The sequence below is a fragment of the Thunnus albacares genome, chromosome 9 (genome assembly GCF_914725855.1).
Source record: "Thunnus albacares chromosome 9, fThuAlb1.1, whole genome shotgun sequence".
Taxonomy (NCBI): domain Eukaryota; kingdom Metazoa; phylum Chordata; class Actinopteri; order Scombriformes; family Scombridae; genus Thunnus; species Thunnus albacares.
The window spans coordinates 19,891,590-19,913,104 of record NC_058114.1 but is presented as its reverse complement, the minus strand read 5'-3'; the positions used below and the strand labels follow the sequence as shown (position 1 = coordinate 19,913,104).

Below are 21,515 nucleotides of genomic sequence, written 5' to 3'. Positions count from 1 at the left end.
TAAGGTTACAGAACAAAGAGGCTTTTATAACATTTGCAACTTGCACTCTAAACAACACACACACACACACACACACATATATATATATATATATATATATATATATATATATATATATATATATATACGCACATACAGATGCATTTATTTACACACACACACACGCACGCACACACACTAGGCGTTCTGTAGTCATGCCTTTCTGTAGGATTCTCCTCTGGGTGCTGCGTCCAAGGTGAGTGTGCTGCCTGGCAGCTCCTGAGGAGTTGGTAGGAAGAGATAGCTGAGCGAAGCTATTAAAATACGGGCAGGAATTTCCCTTATCTCTCCCACCGAGGCAGCTCGCACCGCTTTGTGCTATTATGGAGATAAAATGCACAGAGGCTTGGAATGAGGGAGGGAAGGAGGGAGGAAGAGGAGGGGAGGGCGAGGTTGGGGAGGGAAGGCGTAAGAACGTCAGATTTATGGAGCTAGGGAAGCTTAAGGTTATTAAATCGGAAGATTACTCGACTGCGAAATTGTTGAAGTTTTTACGAGAAGTTGAGGGATTTAGGCTGGTATTAAACAGCAAAGCATTAGGAGGCCAGACATTATTCACAATTTATTTTTACCCCTTTTCTTCTATTCTGCTCACCCTTTTCTTTATTCCTCCAGTCTTTCTTCTCCCTCCTTTCATCAAGCTCACAGACAATATCGAGCTCCTCCTAAATTCTTATTCAGAGGCGCATCTGCACCTCCAGTTTCTCCCCCACTCACAACAGCAGAAGATGAGAGGAGCAAAAGAGAAAGAGCAAGAGTCAAAGAGAAAGAAAGAGATACAGCAAGAGAAAGAGGGACATGCTCTGACTGAGAGGATAGGCTTGTCATCCCGTGTTTCAGCACTGACACCACTCACAGTGTGAGGCAATGCACACTTCTATCGAGGACATTCATCTGTCAACTGTTTAGAGGGGAGATAGTGAGAGTTTGAGGGAGAGGTGACTGTAAAAGCGAGAAAAAAAGCTTATATTTTACATTAGGATTTGAATAGTATGAGCTTACCTTCACCTACATGTTTACCAGGCTAATGCTTTGTGCAACAAAGGCAAAATGTTTTCATCGTGATGTGAGTGTTAACTGTTGTGACATTGGATATATCTTTGGAGTAGATGAATGGCAACACTTCTCCATCAGTTTGTTGAGGAAGAGCAGTAAACTAAAAAGGTTTTCAAAGACTGACAAAGCAGACACCCACTCACAAATATGTTGTTATGCCTACTCTTACAACATAATACATCTTAATACATCCAGATATGTTTGTTTACTCTTTCAAATGGTAGTGGACTTAAAAATATTAACCAGAGTCCTTGGTTTACAAACAAATCACTTTTACAGACACGGTCTTCTATATAGATGTTGAATGGTGAACAACAGAGTGAGACAGATTTTTTTTTTCCCCCAAATGGATGCACATGAAGTTTTGCATTAGGACTTTGCACTTGCAAAGGATTTATTTGTGAATCTGTATTTGTATTCCTGACGGTGTGTGTGTACAATGTGTTTGTGAGGGAGTCTTCCCCCCCCAAGTTTTCCTGAAAAGAGAAACTCATTTGTCTCTTTCAGAGGGGGGCCATTACAACAGCAACTCATATATAACGCATCACACCGCAACACACATCAAACACAGGTGAGAAATTTGTCTCCTTTCTGCCGACACACACACACACGTGCACATACCACGGCCCTACATCCTACACTCTTCACCCCCTGCAAGGACTTAAAAGGGATGTGTCTCTTCAGATCCACAACTACCATACCACACATACACACACACACACACACACACACATACCTCTCCTGGCTGGTGGAGTCACACACAAACACATCCATGGAGTTCTTCCATGTTGTCTATCATTATGTGCTCTGCTTCAAATGTTTACCATGCACCCCCCTTCTCTCTCTCTCTCTCTGCTCGTCTCATTCAGGTCAGGCTTGCTGTCTCTCGGTAAACAGAAAAAAAACTGTTTCTCAGAAAGGAACATCAGGGGAGAGAAAGTGAATAAAACATTTCTCTTACAACAAACTCTTCTGATAGCATGCACATACACACTCATGTACACACACACATACACACACATAGACTTGGAAGAGCATCCTGACTCTTGCAATGTCTCGCCACATATTCCTGAATTTCTTTCCATGGAATTTATTCAATCTCCATATACATATAAAGTAACAGAGATGATATCCATTTGAAATCGAGGAATTATCTAAGGGCTTTGCGTGTGTGTGTGTACCAGGTATTCCTCACATTGTGGGGACGTAAATCTGTTTACACAGTCATGTGGTGGTGACTCGCCTCCCTTATGGGGACAAAACAGCAAGTTCCCTTAATGTGTGTGTTGTTGTTGACGCTGGTAAGCTGGTAAACACACAGCTGGCCGTGCTCTTTGATACACCAGGAGGCCTTGAGGATATTTCACACTTCCTTTATGCTTGTATTCTGCAGAGCACTTTCTCATCCCCTTCTTCTCTTCACCTAATTTGCACAATTTCCCTCCATCCTTCATTGACTGCAGTGACTCGGGGAGAATCTATGCACCCCCAACTGTGATCTGAGGGTTGAGGAACTTTATAGAAGCCGTCCAGTAAAGTTATATGTCTGTATATGTGTATGTTTGTGTGTTGTGTATACTGGTGAAACTCCTGCATAGTATGTCTGAACGTGCATTTGCATTTTCTGCGTTCATTTTCCTGTGTGGTGAGGCTGATTACATTTTCACCAAATTCTGGTGAGGCGGCAGCGTAATGCAGCTAAATATGGCCAGCAACGTCTTGTCGTTCATGGAGGACTCCCCCACTGTTTGTTGACACTCAGAAAGAGAGCCAGCCGTCTCTCGCTTCACTAGATAATTCTCCTCTGTGGCGTAGCAGAAAGAAACTTCATTAACCCCACTGCCACACAGCCAATCCTGGAGATGTGCATGTGTAATGTGGCTGAAAGCAGCCTTTTAACGCTGTAAACACTAACTTGCTAAACGTCAGGATGTATTACACACTCCAGCTAAACCGCAAAGAGCTGTTCCACAAGCTTGTGTTTCATGAGCTGTGGACAAGTGCAAGAATTATGTAATAAATATTGTATGAATAGAGATATGTAGTTTTAGCAACAATTCACTCATGTTACACGGCCCCATGAAACATTTGTTTGTTGAATTTATGTTGACATGACAGTTCTCATCGGTGCTGAAACCTGCATAAATTCAGCGTCAAAATGAAAGTTAAACCAGTATCTGTAACTGTTATCATCTTGTAAACCTGAAGTAGTCTTGCTGTTGTCAGCTCCGCTCAGTTCAAAACAAGCTGTAAACACTGCACTGACTTATTATCACTTGTTAAGTTGATATGGTGAGCTTGTTAGCAAAGAGAAGCTTCTGTACACATCCAGCAGACATGGAGCAACATTAGTATTTATTCTGAGTCATGTTTCTGGCCACCTGATGGATGTCAGTCCAATATTCACTCTTCTTTTAACTCTGTTTTGCTCTGCACCAACACCTGAGGGAAATATGTGGCTCTTTAGCTGCTAAATGCTCCACCAGCTAGTTGCTAACTTTGTCTGCCGTTTGGTGCCAGGCAGGTAGGGTACAGTTATTTTTTAGAGCTTGTTTGTCTGCGGCTAAAAGCAACACTGTTCATTAACAGGCCCAAAAAACCAAAACAATGAGCTGAAGGATGCTAAAACACTGTGAAGACAACTGCAGTGTCAGGTGATAATTCTCTGTGGGTTCATCAGTGCGAGTGACACATTTCACATGACGCATAGTTTTTGATCCATTGTTAATACAAAAATACTGAATATAGCAGGTTTATGGAAATCTTATCTTGTGATGTTATGACATCATATTGCATTGTGCCATCTTCCATATAGTAAATTATTCCTGCAGATACAGAATCTGTTGTAAACAAAAATGGGAAGGGCACTCACAATTCCAGATTTAGCTGTTTTTCTTCAAGCTGTAAGTGGCTAAATAAAGCCTCTAGGGGCAAACTGAGCCACCCAGAACTCCATCCAATCCTCTCACTCTATGAAGCCCACTGAGGATGGCTTCTCTTGGGACACCACTCCCACTCTGCCTGGGAGCTGGAGTACATATGGAGGTGTTGGAAGCACCTGGAAAATCAGGAGAGCAGAGGAGAGGAGAGGTAAAATCGGGGCTTACTTGTATAAAATCGTGTATTTCTCATTTGTTTGTGGCTACCTTGATAAGTACTGAAAAGATGAATATTATAATTTTAAGTTAAATAATGACTTTGGGAGGACACACAGGCAGGAATTGCCATCAGTGATGGCACCCAGCGTAAACTCTGAGCTGGGCAGCTGCCTGCATGTCGTTTATTTCCTCCAGTATCTGCTTCCAGCACACTCACACATACCAGCCAACAGGCTCCTTCTGTTCCTTTATCACGCACACTGATATTCACACATAGGAGTGCAAAGGGAGTAAATGAGCGTGTACACACACACACACAAATACACACAGAGAAGATGAAAGGTGCAGAGACTGAGGGAAAAAATAAGAGAGAGACAGTGGAGATTGCAGCTTAACCTCTTGGCTCCCCTGTAAAGCAGCACTCACTCTCTGGAGCCTTGCTGATAGCCATCTGTCTGGCAAGGAGAGACAGCTTCACCTTCCCAACACATCAGCACGCTCACAAACACTCATCCCACAAACACAAGGGCACTTGCACACAGCTAGCCTACACTCACAGGTGATAAGTAGACAATGTAAAAAAGACATTTTGACTGTGACTTTGATGCTGTAGCTTTCATTTATACAACTGAAATGAACGTTTTGATGATTCTTTGTGTGCAGAGTGAGTCCTGTGACCCCAAGTCTCAACATAGTTATTTTTCTTCATTCATATAAAGTTTCACTTTTGGATATGCAGCATGTGCACCCATAGCAGTGATAAACATCTATTTAAAGTGAGCTTGGGACATTCATCGACAAAGAATGACTTATAACTTGAGAATCCTGAACAGAATCCAAAACACTTTAGATTTTGGCTATAAATCTGGAGCTTAGTCAATAGCTCCCTCTCAAGGTGATGGCTGAGCTAAAGAAAACCTTTGCTGTGCCCACCTCCTCCCTCTCCTCCCCCCTCCACTCCTCCTCTCCCCATCCTGCCATCCTTTAGCCCCACTCTTAAAACATAAATTCCTTGAAATCCTCCCACTTCTCCACCTCCACCTTCCCCCCGCAGCCCTCTCCACTCATCGGTGTCCTCTCCACCCCTCAATCCATCTCTGTCCTCCTGATCAATAATCAATCTGCAGGGGCCGAGGCCAGGGGCCCCGCGCCATCTGTCTCCATCGGCAAACATGAGAGAGAGAGAGACAGAGAGCGAGAGAGAGAGAGAGAGAGGGAGGGAGAAAGAGAGGGGAGAGGAGGAGATAGAGTTCAATCTATCTCCATCTATCTCCATCCGTGGTCAGGTCCTCTCTGCCGGTATAGATCATAATTTGGAGAGGTGTAATTGCTGGTCAGAGACTGGGGGTGGATGCTCTAGGGGGGGAGGAGGGAAGAGGGGGGTGTCAATAATGTTTCTACAGTCCAGTCCTCCCCTCTGCCCCACCTCCCCACTCACCTGCCTGACCCAGTTTCCTTCTTTTTCTCCTCTTCATCTCTCCCTCTCTGTCTCTGTCTTCTTCTCACTTCTCCTGCTATCTTCACTTTTCTCGATTCAATTTACAAAGATCCACAGACCAAAACAACATAATTTATCACTCGTCTTCTACTCTGTGTTGGTGTGTGTCTATATGACTGTGTACTTCTTCTACATGGAGTGTTTGTGGATGAAGTTTCTGCTCTAATCCTGCAGGACCAGCACCAACAACGCCCACCCTCAGCAAAGTGTCTGCTCCGTACTTGATATCCGTTTGAGCACTTAATGCGTCAGATGAGGACGTTGATACTTTGATAATGATCTACCTCGAAACACCTGCCACTGAAAAAATAATTCTCCGTAAATGAATTATCAAATACACTTGGGAACGTTTCGCTAAGCTTGCCAAGACCCCGATATTTTTTTCCAGCGCCCTAATTTGATCACACTATTACCTAAGCAAGTACAAGCCATGTGACAGCAGCTGTGAAAGAAGCCTATCCAGCAGTGTTTGTTTAAACTCTGCAGAGAACTCTTTACTTTGATCCCTGTGGTAATTAAGAAAACAGATCCAAACATTTTGTTTCATTTTTGCCAGTTTGGCAGAAAAGAAGTTACCTCATTTGTAACTCACTCAGCCGGAAGCAGGTTTTTTTCTGATAAATGTTATCATGATTCTCATATTTTAGATATTGTAACTTGTAACTATACAGAAAAGACACGTCTTTTAATTGGATTAAAAACATTTGTAGTTCCACTTTTTGCCCACTTGAGGAATGTGTACTAGGGATGTGCAGAGGGCCCAGTATTTGTATTTGTATCTGTATTTGTCGAGGCAGCAAAATTATTTGTATTTGTATTCGAATAAAAGTGGAAAGAGACTTAAAAATCCTGTTTTTGTTTTTATTACACTTTTAATTTTAGAAAATTAAAGTGTTACAATAAGTGTTCATGAATAAACTAACTTAAGAAGGAAGTCCCCACACAGTCTCCCAGAGACTCCAGTTTGTGCTGACTACTGAGCCAAAACTTTACTCATCGCCTCATTGCAGACAGACCTCTACCTATTTATACATCCATAACACAGAGACAGCACATGTAGGGAAGAACTTCAAAGGCGATTCTTGCTTTGCACTTTTCATTTATTACCTATTTTTTATAACCTAACTTTATGGAAAGGAGAAGGGGAACAACAGGTTATGTAGAATCCCTTGGGAGCACTTTGAGTGTGTCAGTAGCTCAGCTTTATCTCTGGTGAACACCCCCAACTCTGGGAGTGATGTCCAAATTAGGAAATGTGCGTCATGTAGTGGATGGATGTGACTCCCCTTGTTGAGACCTGCTGATAGACGTAACAGCAGAGCATAGGAGAGAGACTGAGATAGTGATTTAACCAACCTGCACGCTGGTATTTGACATGTTTTTTTTTCTTCCCGAAAAAACAAATAATTTAAAAAATATTTGTATGAAACAAATATTCATAAAAAACCCACTATTTGTGCTTTGCCAAATAACGTATTTGTATTCAGGCACACCCCTAATGTGTGTGCCACATGCATTTGATTTGACAAACACTGATAAATAGTAAACTAAAATTTCTTCTTCACCATTTAGAGCGTATTCCACAGTGCTGTTTGCCTTGAAGTGCACCTTTAAGTGTCTGAAGCCGGAGTCTCCATTATAAATCAATGTAAATCCCTTGTGCAGCCTTCAAGGTTCAGCCAGAGCTTTCAGGTCTGACACTGAGTGGGTGTTCCAGGTAAAAAGTAATACATGCTATAATTTCTTGGTCCCCTCTGAGCTGTATAACACAAGTTCTTTCACCTGATGGGGAACTTTCACCCCTCCTGCTCCACCAAGCTGTGCTAACAATGCTGTTAACCTATCCCATCCATCTCCCATCTTCAATTAAAACACCAGTAAGAAAGGATGTGCTAATTTGAGACTCAGTGACTCATCATGCAGTGTGTGTGTATGTGTGTGTCATATTGCACAGAAGACATTTATAGTAATTTTCCATTTTACTGCTGCATGCTATCATTTGCTAAAACTAGCCATGATGCACGAGAGAGAGAGTCAGCAAAGCACTTGGGACACAACACTTTTTGTTCTTTGTCGAAGCTCAACCAAGAAGGGTGTGTTTTAAGAGGCAAACATGTATTCTTAAACCCTTGCACACACAGACACACACACACACACACACACACAGATGCATGGGCACTGACTGAGCTCCTGTGAGTGAGAGTACCTGGTCTGTGAAGGATAACCCAAAGGGGAAACAAAGAGCCAATGAAACTTTAATGAGCCGGTCACGTATCAGCTGAAGCCCGCTACAGCTGCACTTCTGCAACGCTCTCCATCTCTGCTCTGCTCTCAAACCGCAAACTTCTCGCCCCAATCAGACTGATAAAGAATCTCTAAATCTCTCAAACAAAACCGTAGAGCAAAACATACCCATACAGTATATATTTAGCTTTTCCATTTCAGGTTCTGCACTCTCTTCCTAACTGCTCTCAAGAGATCTACTATTTTTTATGTGCATTGCCAAGAGCATCTGAATGACAATATATTCTTAAGAATACATTTAAATTGCCAACAGGCCAGTATACTCAGTATGCAGAACCGGACACAGTAGTTTAGAAATGCCTTTTTGTGGTTTACATTAGGTCTGAAATTGGTGTGATTTGCCTGGAAAATCACTGCCAGCTGCATGAAATTGTATGTATATTTCATGCCTATATATGTATATTTAATATTTGCTGTAGTATTTAACATCTTATCTGGATTGCCCTACAATAATACAACAGACTCTCTCTACCTACCGGGGATTTCATGCAGCTTAAAAAAGCAAAACATTTGCAAATATTTGTAGGTCTTACTGTGTGGTTGCACATTTGTCATTCCTCCCCATTCTCTCCATATATAATATACATACAGTATATGTGATATGCTAATAAATTCTGAACACACTTTAAAATGATGGCGGCCTCTCCCAAAGCCCCCATTCTCGCTGTTCCTCATCAATGCTTTCTGCTGAAACGTACAATTTGCAATATGCAGTTAATGAGTTGTTGAAGGCTGAGAATGAATCCCATTCTAGCGGTAATTGTGTAAGGTTTCCCGAGGGGGCAAGTGTGTGTGAGTGTGTGTGTGTGAATGTGTGTGTGTGTGTGTATGTTTTCACATGTGCTATGTATGTGTGTCTCTTTGTGTGTTTGTGTGCCTCACTGTGTGTGTGTTCCTGTCTGTCTGTGTACATGCATAAACATGTGTGTGTGTATGTGCTTGTCAGTGCAGGCAGAAGTGTCTTTAATCTTCATTTGATGACTCTCACTCAGAGTAGGAGGGCTAAAAGAAAGAAAGAAAGAAAGAAAGATGAAGGAAAAGATAGAGTAATGGGAAAAGAGTGCAAATAACAGAAAACACATTACGAAGAACAGAACAGAGTGAGAGATAGAGAGGAAGAGGAGTGAAAAAGCTCTCTCCCGTTGATTGTGAGGAAGATGACGTTGAGGAGGAGATTTTGCCAGGAAGAGAGCCAGAGAGGGAAGAACTCTTTTCACATAGACCTACTTCTGTCAGTCAGCCGAATGTCACAAAAATTTTAGCGAGGAGCTGCTCCGCTAATACTTGGCAAACAACAACAAATATCAGAAGAAAGAAAAACATTAAAATTGTGCACTTTGTGTGTAGGAGTGCAGATCAAACAATTCCTGGAGTAGGCCTAAGTCTAAATTTAGACATTTTAACATTAACAATGATGTACTGCATGACAGTTTGTGTTTTGAGGTTTTTATATGACAGAAAGGTTGGGCGCTCACAATGTTTGACAGAAAGACATTTCCTGCAGGATTTTATGCACACACACACACACACACACACACACAGACACAAATGCACACACACACACACACACTCTTTCACATTCCAGCACACCTTATCTGCCCCAGCAGTGTTGAGTGACACTCTCCACTTGAGGAGATTAAGTGTGCTCATGCTGTGTCGGCACAGCTTGACGTCCATTTATCCTTAAAACTCATACGAAGGGTCTCCGTGAGCTCCGTGCCAACCACGTGCACACACCACCCGCCACATGCACGTTCCCCAAAATTCACTGTACACACCTGCTACTTTATTATCACTGCTGTCATTGGAGGAAATAAAACCGGTAGCTGCAGGCTTGCTTTTATTTTCTGTCACTTCATTCAGATGTTTGCACAGTCATTTGTGTGCTGAGCTGATGTTGGAACAACCAGGAATGTGGTGAAGATTTTGAGAAAAGGAGGCTTCTTTGCTTTGCTTTTGTAAAATAGTTTGTAGGTATGTGTTTTTCATCCAACATCAGCTTTATGCCATTTAATTGCTGCGCAGAGAGAAGGAGCCTGTGGCGCTTGTGGTTCCAACAACAGTAGATTTTAACCAACAGACTATAAATACACACAGGCCATCTGGGTACTTGCAGGGTACTGATAACTCGCTGGCAATTGCTGCTGGTCTCTCTTAATGCTGTTAACATTAGTATATTATTAATTTCTACCATTTTACAGTCTGCTGAGCTAATGATAAGGCCACGGTGAGCTACAAGAGGAGCCCTTTTGGGACAATCGGAGCATTAAAGGCCAAATTCGGTTATATATAATGACTTCCTTTTTTGTTCTAATTGGTTACTGGTTTTAAAAATGACATCCCAGGTAGCTAGCAGTGTCAAGCTGATTGTAGCTGAATGTTGTGGATGTGTTCTGGCATCAGAGGACCAAATGTCAGCTGGTAAAAGGCAAGATACCCAGCCAGGCAAAAAGAACAACTGCCCCAGGTTCACTGTGTGTCAGTAATCGGTAGGATTTGATTACTCACTAATTTGTTTGTGAATGTGCACCACTAGAGTGCAAAATGAATTTGGTCCAACATTATTATGTAATCCCGCGGCACTGTTTTGCAGAAAGGCCCTGTGTCAAATTATAGTTATAAAACCTTAATTATTTTAATTTATATTGTGCTCACATGGTGCATAACTCTAAATAAAGCTGTGCTTGATTAATTTACCCCAAACTAACAGACATACAGGGGGCAGGTAGTATTTCACCATTAAATACTGGTTGGTTTATGGGGAAAATATAAAGAACTTGCCATTTATAGCATGCTACGTACAGTGTACTTAATGCAAACTTGGAGGCAACAGGGGCCTGAGACCAATTTTTTCCCTGAGGCTCCCAAAATACATTAATCCAGCTATAGAACTATCCCATATATGGCTGCCAGATTTGGTTTTGGTTTTAGAGTTGCTTACTTGGGCCAATCTGGGCTAAAAATCAGCTCCAGTTAGCAGTGTTCAGTGTAGTTTTAGACTAGTGTTGGCCCTCAGCACTGCAGACTCTGCGTTGTCATTTTTCACACATGATTCTGGTAAACAGGGTTGGACTGAGCATATTAGGCCACATGGAATTCCTTCACATGTTGCCAACTGCAGCCCTGTAACCTTCAAAGTTATAGACAGGGTTCCCTCCCCATGCTGCCACTCTGAATTGTCACACAATGTAGAGCACTGTTGTCGTGTGACATTCCCAGACTCTGCATGCAAACCATAAAAATGGGTTTATCTTTCCAAATTTACATGCCTTTCTACATTAAAGAATAATAATTGACTTGGTGTGATAAGGCAAATACTCATTTTCATTTATGTTTCGTTTTTCATTGTGTTTATTTGAGTTTTTCCTTTTACTAAACTTATAACCCCCACAATACTCTAATCATAAGACTACCGTGTTCTCAGGTCAGATAATTTATGTTGATCCATTAACACTAAAAGCAAAAAAAAAGTGTTTCTCAAATAGTTCCTCTGCTGTGAAGAGATATCACATATGATGAAGGGAAGGTCCGAGAGACAGAGGAAGAGGGGGCAGTATGTGATGGTAAAGAGAGAGGTGGTGGGGAAGGCTGCAGGTTGGTGAGGGGCGCTCCTGGGGCTGAATGATGTAGGGACCCTTCAAAGTACAGATGGGAATGAGATTCCCGAATCAATACCATCCAAGGGTGTTTTGTTATTAACGCATACAGAGAGGAGACCATATTCGACACGCCTCACCTGACTGCTCAGGCACAAGACCACTCATATACACACACAAACACACACACAGTCCTGCTTCCATCACATTACATTGGCATTCATTCATCCTAACCCTAACCTTAAACCAATTCTTCACCCTAAAATTGGGGGGACTTCTGGGTTTTTTGTCCCCAAAAGGTCCACAAGTCCCCACAATGTGATTGTGTAAACAGATGTATGTCCCCACAACATGAGTAATACATGGTACACACATATTTACCCTTCTACCTCCGCTTTCATCTCCCTTTCCTTCATACTTCTCCACACATTTTGACATTTTATTTGACAGTGGAATGCACCAAAGTTCTCAAAACTGGTCACTCACAGTGTGAAGTGGGGAACTGCCAGGATCCCAGACCCCCAGGGGCCCCTAAGGCTTCAGGTTCATTTGACAGTTATGCTAAAGTTTAGGCAACAGCGATAGGTTAACGATTAAAAACATGTGGACTAAAACTAATGTATTCATGTTTTCTTATGATATGGAACAGTGGATGTCTGCAAGTCATTAGTTCAACTCCTGCTTATAATGACAATTTTGAGTTATTTTCAACACTGGCAGCTTTATTATTGAGACAACTCTGTTGTTGGTGAGCCAATAAAGCATTAAAATGTCTGAGTGCATGGCTCAACTTATTTATTTATTTACTTCATTTATTTATCTATTTATTCTGTGCGTTTACTGAGCTGTAAGAGTCAAGACTCTAAATTCAGTCCAGAATGTGCACAATTGTTTCCCCCTCAATGTTGTTTTGTTTTGCTGTTATCTATTTGTTATTCTGACAGTAAACCAAACAGTGGCTCTGAAAATGAAAATGGGTTTTGTGTATGATAACCTAAATGGATTTCTCTCTCTCTCTCTCTCTCTCTTCACCGCTCTGGCAGCCTGTGGCTATTTATCTGCCTGTGTCTAATTATTCATCAGTGAACACTGAGAAAGGAGCATGGAAACCGTAGTTGTGCATTCACTATAGCAGACCAACATTTCTCTCCAAACTGTTTTTTCTTCTTTCTATATTTCTCACGTTTTGCTACTTCAGTTTCACTTGGTTTTTACACAGCGGAGCATCAGGGGTCAAAGATCGATCATTTGTAATAGATCAGAATGTTGTAGATGTGATGAAATGATTAATTGATTAGTCACAGAGATATTACTTCCAACAGTGCCTCAACTCAAACTGAATATTCAGATACAGAATATTGTTTGCTATCATGCTAACTAGGGTGTTTAAGTGCTGTTGTCTTCTGTCAAAAACACTGTTTTGACCACACATTAATGTAAAACTCTGTTAATTGAGGCAGTTGAGTAGAAAAGACAAACACTGCTGAATCTTAATTTGTTTAATTAGGCTGAAACTTGCAACAGGTCTGCTTAGATTTAGCAGAGGGGCTATAAAATGCTCTTACTCAGTGCTTTGCAAACAAGTGGCCAGCAGGGGACACTGTATGTGATGTAGCATGCAAGTCAAAATCCAAGCCAGCACCTTAAGCGTGTGCTGTGTGTATAATGTTGACTTGCTGGGTGAAGTGGTCCTGATTGTAAGGCTTTTGTCAAAATTAGTTTATGTACAGCAAAAGGAAGTGCACAAAAACCAGAAGGTACATTTTAAATGAAATATGAAACCTGTGAAATGATGGTTTAGATTAGAAATTCAGATTGTGTTTGAAACTACAAACCTAACAGTGACAACCCTTTAATGTCTGCAGCTACAGGTTTCCACTGTAAACAGTAGACTGGGTCTTATTGATATCTGTGTTGTACAATATGTAAAACTGTAGATGTCATTTGTTAGACAAGACTGTCATCTAGTGGTGCTGCCTGTGCTACACACACATCCCACACTCACTAAAAATGAAGGGAGTCATGTAGGTGACTGCTCTCTTCCACATTTAGCAGCCTCGTCAGTATCGGTTGTTTGATGAAAGTTCTGCTGGCTGTCGAAGGACTCTGCTAGACTCTTCCAGTCTAACGGGGGTATGTATGTCCCAAATTTTCGATGGTCATCTGCTTTCCTCTGTGACCTGGAAACCAATTTTAGTGCTGATAGCAGAGAGGACAAAAAACATTAGAAATATGATATTTAAGATGGACGTATTGTACATGAACTCCAACTCGCAAAACTAATGTTGCAAGACTTATATTCGTTAGGATGGCAGGTATTAACATGAATTTTATAGCCTATTATGTGCCAGTTAAGAAGCAAAAATAACATTATCCATAATGAAAAAATCAAGCAGGCATTTTATACAAATACTTGGGTGAAACGATAGACCATCTGTTATCCTGGAAATACTACATTCAATTTGTCTGCAAAAGGACAAAACAAAGAATTTATTCTCTCCGCCACCTTGGGTCTTTTTGGGCAAGTAGACAAATGTGTCTTGTTTTTTACTTCTGTGATCATGAGTGTTCTACAGTATTGTAATACTACATGGTACCAGTGTGGGTTCACTACTTTTAGAGTCAAAACTGCTCCACTAAATGAAAATCTGTTCAGATTGTAGGTCAACCTCTTGAGAGACTCTATGATTCAGCCTACCATAATAACATAGTAAAACTGGCCAACAACATTGTCTCTGACTCCAACCATGTCCCGAACATTGAATACAAATTGTTACCATCAAACCGGAGATACAGGGCTCCACAATTTAATGGAGTTGGAATAAAGCACTCTTTTGTACACCAGACAATCCTAAAATTAAACATGGAGCTTAATCCCAGATCAAATGTACATTGAAGGGCCTTGAATATTGTCTTCTGTGATTGTGATGCTGTGTTAAATGTATGTATCTTTGTTTCTTGTCTTAATCTTTGTCTTTTCTGTGATGTTGCAAATGGAGCAACAGTGATGCAAGCAAAATTTCAGACTTGATCTGACAATAAAGTATCATCATCATCATCATCACCATCAAAATATCACTAGGTTACTAGGTGCTCCAGTCGTCAATTTTCCATTTCCTGCAGGTTTTTTTTTTTTTTTTTTTTTTTTTGCTCCATTTTCACTTCTAAACACCTGATTCAGTGAGAGGCGACGAATTTGTTCAGGCACATCTACGAATCAGCCTTTAACTCTGAACTGGACCAGGGATGCAATATGAGAGTTGAGGAGGGAAAAACGTGGTGTGGACACTGGTCGACCTGCAGGTGGCGCCATTGGTCTGTAGAAATGGTCAACTTTTTCTGGAGGCAGTGAAATCCTTGATCGGGTGTGGAAGGTGTTGGCAGAGACAGCATTCAACCCAGTGGATCATCTGTGTGCATACCAGTATAACCAGCACCACAACTATGATGCCCTACTTACAAAATAATGTCATTAATCATCAAATTTTACAGGAGGGAGAACCCAAACATGATTTAATTGTTCCCCCAAAAAAAGGTTTACGTCGGTTTCTTCTCCAGCATAACCCTGCATGGTCAAGTATTCTTAATGTAAATTTGGTTAAATGACAAGAAACAAAACATTTGTTCCAAGCAAAAAGGAAGTTTAATATTAATTATTTTGCAATCTATTTTTTTACACTTACGTGAATGAGCTCGAACTTTACATCTTTTACTTTTGTTCTCCTTTTGTGTTGTTGCAAGACTGACATCGCGCTTCTGTTATTGTAGGATATTTGATTTGTATAGTCAGCTACTTAAATAGGTTATAGTTTAGCTTAATATACTCTCAGGAGTCCAATAATTGGATTTAATGCGATGCAAAAAGGATGTACAAACTAAAAAAAGGCCTTCGGATGTTGATCAGCTGAAACTGGCCTGCTGGCTGCATATAAAAAGCTCAAAAAAAGGAAATATTACACGTCTACAGCTTGTCAACGGCAGTATGAACTAAAACCGCTAAATCTGTATATGGCGAGATCAAGGCTGTTATTCAAGGAAAAACCCTTCTCCCTCTGTCTGTCCAGTTTTAAAAAGACATAAAATCGACTCAATTCAGGTGCCAAATCCCACATGTTCTGTTCTTCTAGGAAAAAACAAACAATTTATGAAACATCTGTTATTGCTTCATCCTCTGTCGGTGTGTGCAATAAACCAGTTTGTTAAATTGGTATTACAAAAAAAAATCTAAGATAGCCTATATCAGTAATAGACTTTTATCTTAGTAGTATTTAGCTACACTATTAATTGATGCTGAACTTATCAATTTGGCAGAGCAGACAACAATTTGAACCACATTTGCTGAATCAATCAATCAATCTATCTATCTATCTATCTATCTATCTATCTATCTATCTATCTATCTATTCTTATTTTACTCTTGTCGATATTTTTCACTGGGTTGGATTTTGTATCTAAAGACATTGTAGTGTTTTGTTCGTGTTCATGTGCAGAAGCAAAGATTTTTGCTTGTCAGAGGCCTAAATTTCGGACACATTTGGAGGATTTGAGCTGATGCATCGAGGCGGTTAAAACACGCCTTTTGTTTTAAATGTGCCCTTGACAAATTAAATGATTTTACACGTGAATAATAATTCTTATATCAGTCACAACACCAATAACAATAATCATCCTTTTTCCATTTTCTTTAAAATAACATTTATTTCCATCATATTCATACAATGTGACAGCACAGCTTGTAACATCTGAAGAGGAATTGACTTGATTTAGCACTTTGTCACAAAATATTTGAGCTGACTAAAGGATAAATGAAGAGTCAAATATAGCATAGCATTTCATAGTACTAAATGCAATATATAATACAGGCAGTTGGAAAAGAACTAAAAAACAGTGAGATAAGTGAAATAATACATAAGAAAAAGAGGGATGACACACATCATTAGTTTAACTTTTACAACAGGAAAATCTTTAAAAGGGTTAACATCTGAAAGATACATGTTATAATAACTTAATTTTGCCCCGTTTAATATTCCAACAAATGCATATTTGAAGTGTGATTTTGAAAATTATATGTTAACTTAGTTTTACCAACCAGCTGTAAAAATTTGATGGGCTTTAAATACTCATAACTCTGATAATAAAAAAAAACCTCTTCGGTACTTTTTTAAAATTATAAATCCTGCAGAATTGACATGAAAATCAGCAATAAAAGCATCTGTGTGTAGTTTCAGCCTTTTTGTGCATTAACTGCGTTCACTTTTTACTTTCAGCTTGATCATAATTTGGAATCTATAAATATCTTTTCAGTTATTTTATTGATGGCATAATCAGGTTCATACATGGGAAATGTCACCCAAACTTTTGTAGTCTAACATGTAAAATCATTTTTGAAAATTACACATAAGTGAGTTTAGTTTTTTCCCTCTCAGACCATTTGACTACAAGCCAGATAATCCTATTATGTACAGTCGCCTGTAGCCAAAACACATCACAGATTTTTGCCAGAACATTCAACACTTGTGGCTACAAATACAATGGAGTGTGTCTCTAATGGTCAGTCCACCAGCCTCACTGTTTGTCCGGCGTGTTGTTGACCAAAGGACCGTACAGGCCGCTGGCGTAGCCTTGCTCCTTGTGTAACATTGTCCTGTCCCTTATCAGGTCGCTAAAGGCATAGTCCATCGGGGGTCTGAAGCCCAGGGTGGGCATCAACCCAGTGGTGGAGTAGGGCGTCATGAAAGCCAGTCCCCGGCTGTGCGCGGAGTAGGCCAGCCGCAGCGGGTTCAGTCCCAGGTGGGTACCGAGAGGATAGGTGCTGGGGTCTGCGCCGAAGTGCGGGGCGTTGGGCTGGAGAGGTGAAAACGCAGAGCGGTTACTCAGCGTCATGGCTCCGGGTAACATGGGCCTCGTCTGGGCGGTTGTAGATGCGGAGGACGACGGAGGCTGCTGCGCGTTTTGCAGCATCCTCTCGGCCGTCCACGTCTCCTCTGATCCGGCCTTGTTGGAGCCCTGAGCGCCGCTGTTGTTGAGGATCTGCTCGATGGCCTGCACCACGTCCTTACCGCAGCCCTGCAGGACGAGCTCCAGGACGCTCCGCTTGTGGCTGGGGAACACTCGGGTCAGGATGTCGATGGCGTTCATGTGCCTGGAGGCCGCAGAGGAAGGGGAGGGCTCCGGCTCATCTTTGTCGGTCTCAGAGCCGGAATCTGAGCCGAGGGAGCTGACGGACCCAGGAGTCTCTTCGCCGTCTTTTAAAGGCTTGGACACCGGCGAGCTGACGAAAGACTCGCTATCTCCGTTCTCTGAACCCGAACCTCCGTGTCGACCGTCTGGGGATGAGATGCCCGGGGCCGATTCACTTTCGGTGGACGCCGGTTTCCCCACAGTCTGCTGAGAGGTGGCGGATCCGGACAGTTGGCTCTTTGGAAACAGCTCATACTTCTGGATACTTGAATCTGTTGACACAACCAGAAAATCACAATGTTTAAAAAGGGGACACAAAACATGTCAAGTGCCAAAACATGACTGTTACATCAGGCTATAGGCCTAAAAATACAGAACAGGCCCAGACAATGTCGCAACCTACAAATGAATCAGCAAGAGTGGAGGAATATGCAAAGTAACATAAGAGCAGGATCAGATACTGTGACGCACACCTGTGACTGTGTAACACATTTTAACATTAAGCCAGTTTTATGGTTCAGCAGACACACTGCAAACTCAAAACAGGCCCATAACAATTACATATAAATGGCCTGAACAGTGAGTATTATAGCCCAATATTTAAAAGGCTATCCCCAATGACATAACCTATTTAACTGCATTCATTTGACTATTATAATAAGATTTAAGATGATTTTTACAGTTCGAGCCTGGAGGTTTTTACACACCTCTACCTGCTCTACAACAACAGACACATCTTAACCTCTCTATTAAAGCTGCTCCACTCACCTGAATTGCTCTCGCTGTTGACAGAGCTGAACACCTCGTAGTTTGGACGCGGTGGTATGATGCCATTGGCGGCGGCCAGGGCGAGTCCCTCCGCCGTGCCGTAGAGCAGCTGCAGCTCTCGGGCTTCGTTCTCCTCCTGCGCCTGCTGCCGCCTCAGCGCCACTTGCGCCGCCATGACACGCTGCCTCTCTGCGATCAAGGTGCACTTGGCGCACATGCAGTCCTTCCAGCGACAGTAGCGTTTGTGGCCCTTCAGCGCGGAAACCACGCCGTGGTTCCTGCAGCGGGCACACTTCGGGGTACGTGGGTACTTGTCCGAGGCGCGCAAGAGCAGCGGAGGGCCGCGCAGCAGGTTGCCGGACATGGACACCGGGATGGAGGCTGCAGCGGCCGCTACAGCCGCTCCTGGGTGGACTTGAGAGGCAGAGGAGACTGTGGGGAGCTCCGGTCTGAGATCCATGCGTGGTCCTCACTGATTTTTTACTTAAGACTTACTAGAAACAAGAAAACACGCGTTGTTCTGTTGTGATCTGATCTGAATCTAACGTTCAGCCGATCACATCTGCTCAGCGGTTCTCAACATCTCTGAGCAACAGGTGAAGTCAACTGACGAGATTATCATGCAGGGAAAAAAAAAATCTCTGATCACAATGATAGAAACTGTTCAAGGGTTCTGCTGAAATGATGATCACGGTCGACTTTAAATCCAAAAAAAAGGGACAGGAGCCGAGAGGAGCGATCAATCCTCCCCGACACAAAGTTAAAAACTGTCCAGGAGGAGCCGAGGTTGCTACTCGCCGCAGCCTGAGACACTAACTTCCTCCAGAGATTGTCAGCGGATAGGCTACAGATCCCTCTCTCCCCTCTCTATTGTTGCTCCTACGTTTTCATTAGACAAATTTGACAACAATGTGGCGTCTGTCATTGGCCAAAGGGGGAAGGAGCAATCTGATTGGCTTGCCTCTTTTTTTCAACTGTGTCCACCTGAGTTCTTTTTTTCCCCCCAAAATATCAAGTGTTAAGAATCTGAAGGGAGTTCCCGGAAAGCTCAAATCGATGCTGTGTATTTCCAAAAAAGAATTTTTTATAGATTTGAAAGAATATTTCAGTCCCATTAATCGGCAGCGGACCTGAAGCTTCATCATCGCACGATATATGTCGACAAATAGGACACTAAAAATGATAATAGCCCTAAAATGAAGGAAAAGTTTCATCCTTTGAAAGATTTTTAACTTGTGTTCTGTATCATTTGGCAACATGATTGTCTAAATGTATTTATATTACTGATTACAGCCCAGGTTAAGATTTGTATTTCCCCCAAATAAAGATGATGCGTGACTGTAATCTCATCAGCCTGGAAGGTAAGTATCATTTATTTTATTGATTAAAGAAGAGGTAAAGTTTGCTCTGTCAGGGAAAAAAAAAAGTCTATGCAGGTTATCGACTGCAGAAATGATGCTATCGATGAAGTTGAACGGTGCACGCGGCTAGTGGTGAAACACTCCATCATCCACTATTATTAATGGTCGACCAAATTATAATCTGGTCTGGTGGTCGCTATATGATAGAATATATTGTGGTTGTTAGAATATTAGTTTCACAGTCCTTTAATAGGAAAATTAAATCCAACTAAACAATCTCGCGCCATTCTATTGTCAATAATATTCAAAATGTTATTTTGGATAAATGAAGAGTCTCTTGGTTGTGTGGATTTAAATGAGCCAGACGAACGACAGTTTTTCTGTGTCTTTAATTTATTTCTTTCAATATCTTAGTCATATAAAATGTGAAAATGCACTTTTAAAAAATTATATATTAAATAAGAATTATTCACTTCATAGTTTTTGGCTGTTCTGTTAGACACATTTAAAGAATAAAAACAAATCATTGTTCTTGAGTTTTCCTCTTTCTGTGCCGCATAACGACACAAACGGTATTTAACAATCATTTGTTTTGGCTCCGCTGATTGTTTGATTATTACATGAATAACAGATATAAACCAAATACATTCAACATTTTTAAAATGTTCAATTATTATTTTACAAAACTTTTTTTTTGTAATTTACATGCAGATTCCTCGAAATAATTGTTACTCTTATTACGAAATATTGTTATTATGTATAGATAACATTTTTATTTTCAGCTCAGCATGTATAATTATTAATTCTCAGCTGGACATTATGCTTTATACACCCAATCAAATTATTAAAATGAGAAAAATAACTGTTTCATGGTAGCCTATGTGACTTATTATTATTATTAGCCTACTACTATTATTATTATTACCATTATTATTATTATTATTGTCATGCAAAGTCCAGTTAAATTAAGTTGAGTCACACAGGTCAGCATTAATACATGGTAGTCTGTTTCCAGTGTTGTAAAGGGTTAATTATATGTCCAGTTTCTCATTTTTATTTTTATTTTTCGTTCATTTCATTTCTAACTTTCTCAGCGTATTGAAAGACAACAGACATACAAATCATTTCCTCTGTTCTATAACTGGCTGCTGTTGTGTTGTCCTCTCATTGCAACCTTATTAACTGACTAACTAATAATACTGAGATGCTTCCAGAGATTTAAACAAGTCTTCATCTCACAGGGCTACAAAGGTGCAACGCGCGCAAACCACCTGCTCGCTCACCTGTTCGCTCGGGAGGAAACACACGCAGCTATTTAAATTCAGATTAAAAAGTTATAGATGTTTTTTTTTAATCAACAATTGTCAGTCTCTCGGAGGGACGAGAACAAGTGAACAACAACAACAAGCTGATGGAGAAAGAAATGGCTGTGCGTCTCTCCCCTCCCAGGCTCATTGTTTACTTTCTGAATCACTGTAAGCAAATGCCATCTGTTTCCCTCGCCGCTGTCATCTGCACCTTAATTACCTAGCCAACAGGCTAATAGAGACGATATTAAAACTACATCTTTTTGACATTCAAAGTAATTATCTGCACGGGCGACGATCTCGCTTGG

At 41.1% G+C, this 21,515-nt stretch overlaps 1 protein-coding gene across 1 annotated transcript; it reads right to left on the bottom strand.

Annotated features, from left to right (window-relative positions):
* Positions 1-16,297: 16,297 nt before the first annotated feature.
* Positions 16,298-19,430, bottom strand: dmrta2 (DMRT-like family A2). Its single transcript, XM_044361733.1, has 2 exons — positions 18,540-19,430; positions 16,298-18,043 (listed from the first exon to the last, which is right to left on the bottom strand). The coding sequence occupies exons 1-2, from the start codon at positions 18,997-18,999 to the stop codon at positions 17,157-17,159; spliced, it is 1,347 nt and encodes a 448-aa protein (XP_044217668.1). The 5' UTR covers positions 19,000-19,430; the 3' UTR covers positions 16,298-17,156.
* Positions 19,431-21,515: the final 2,085 nt, after the last annotated feature.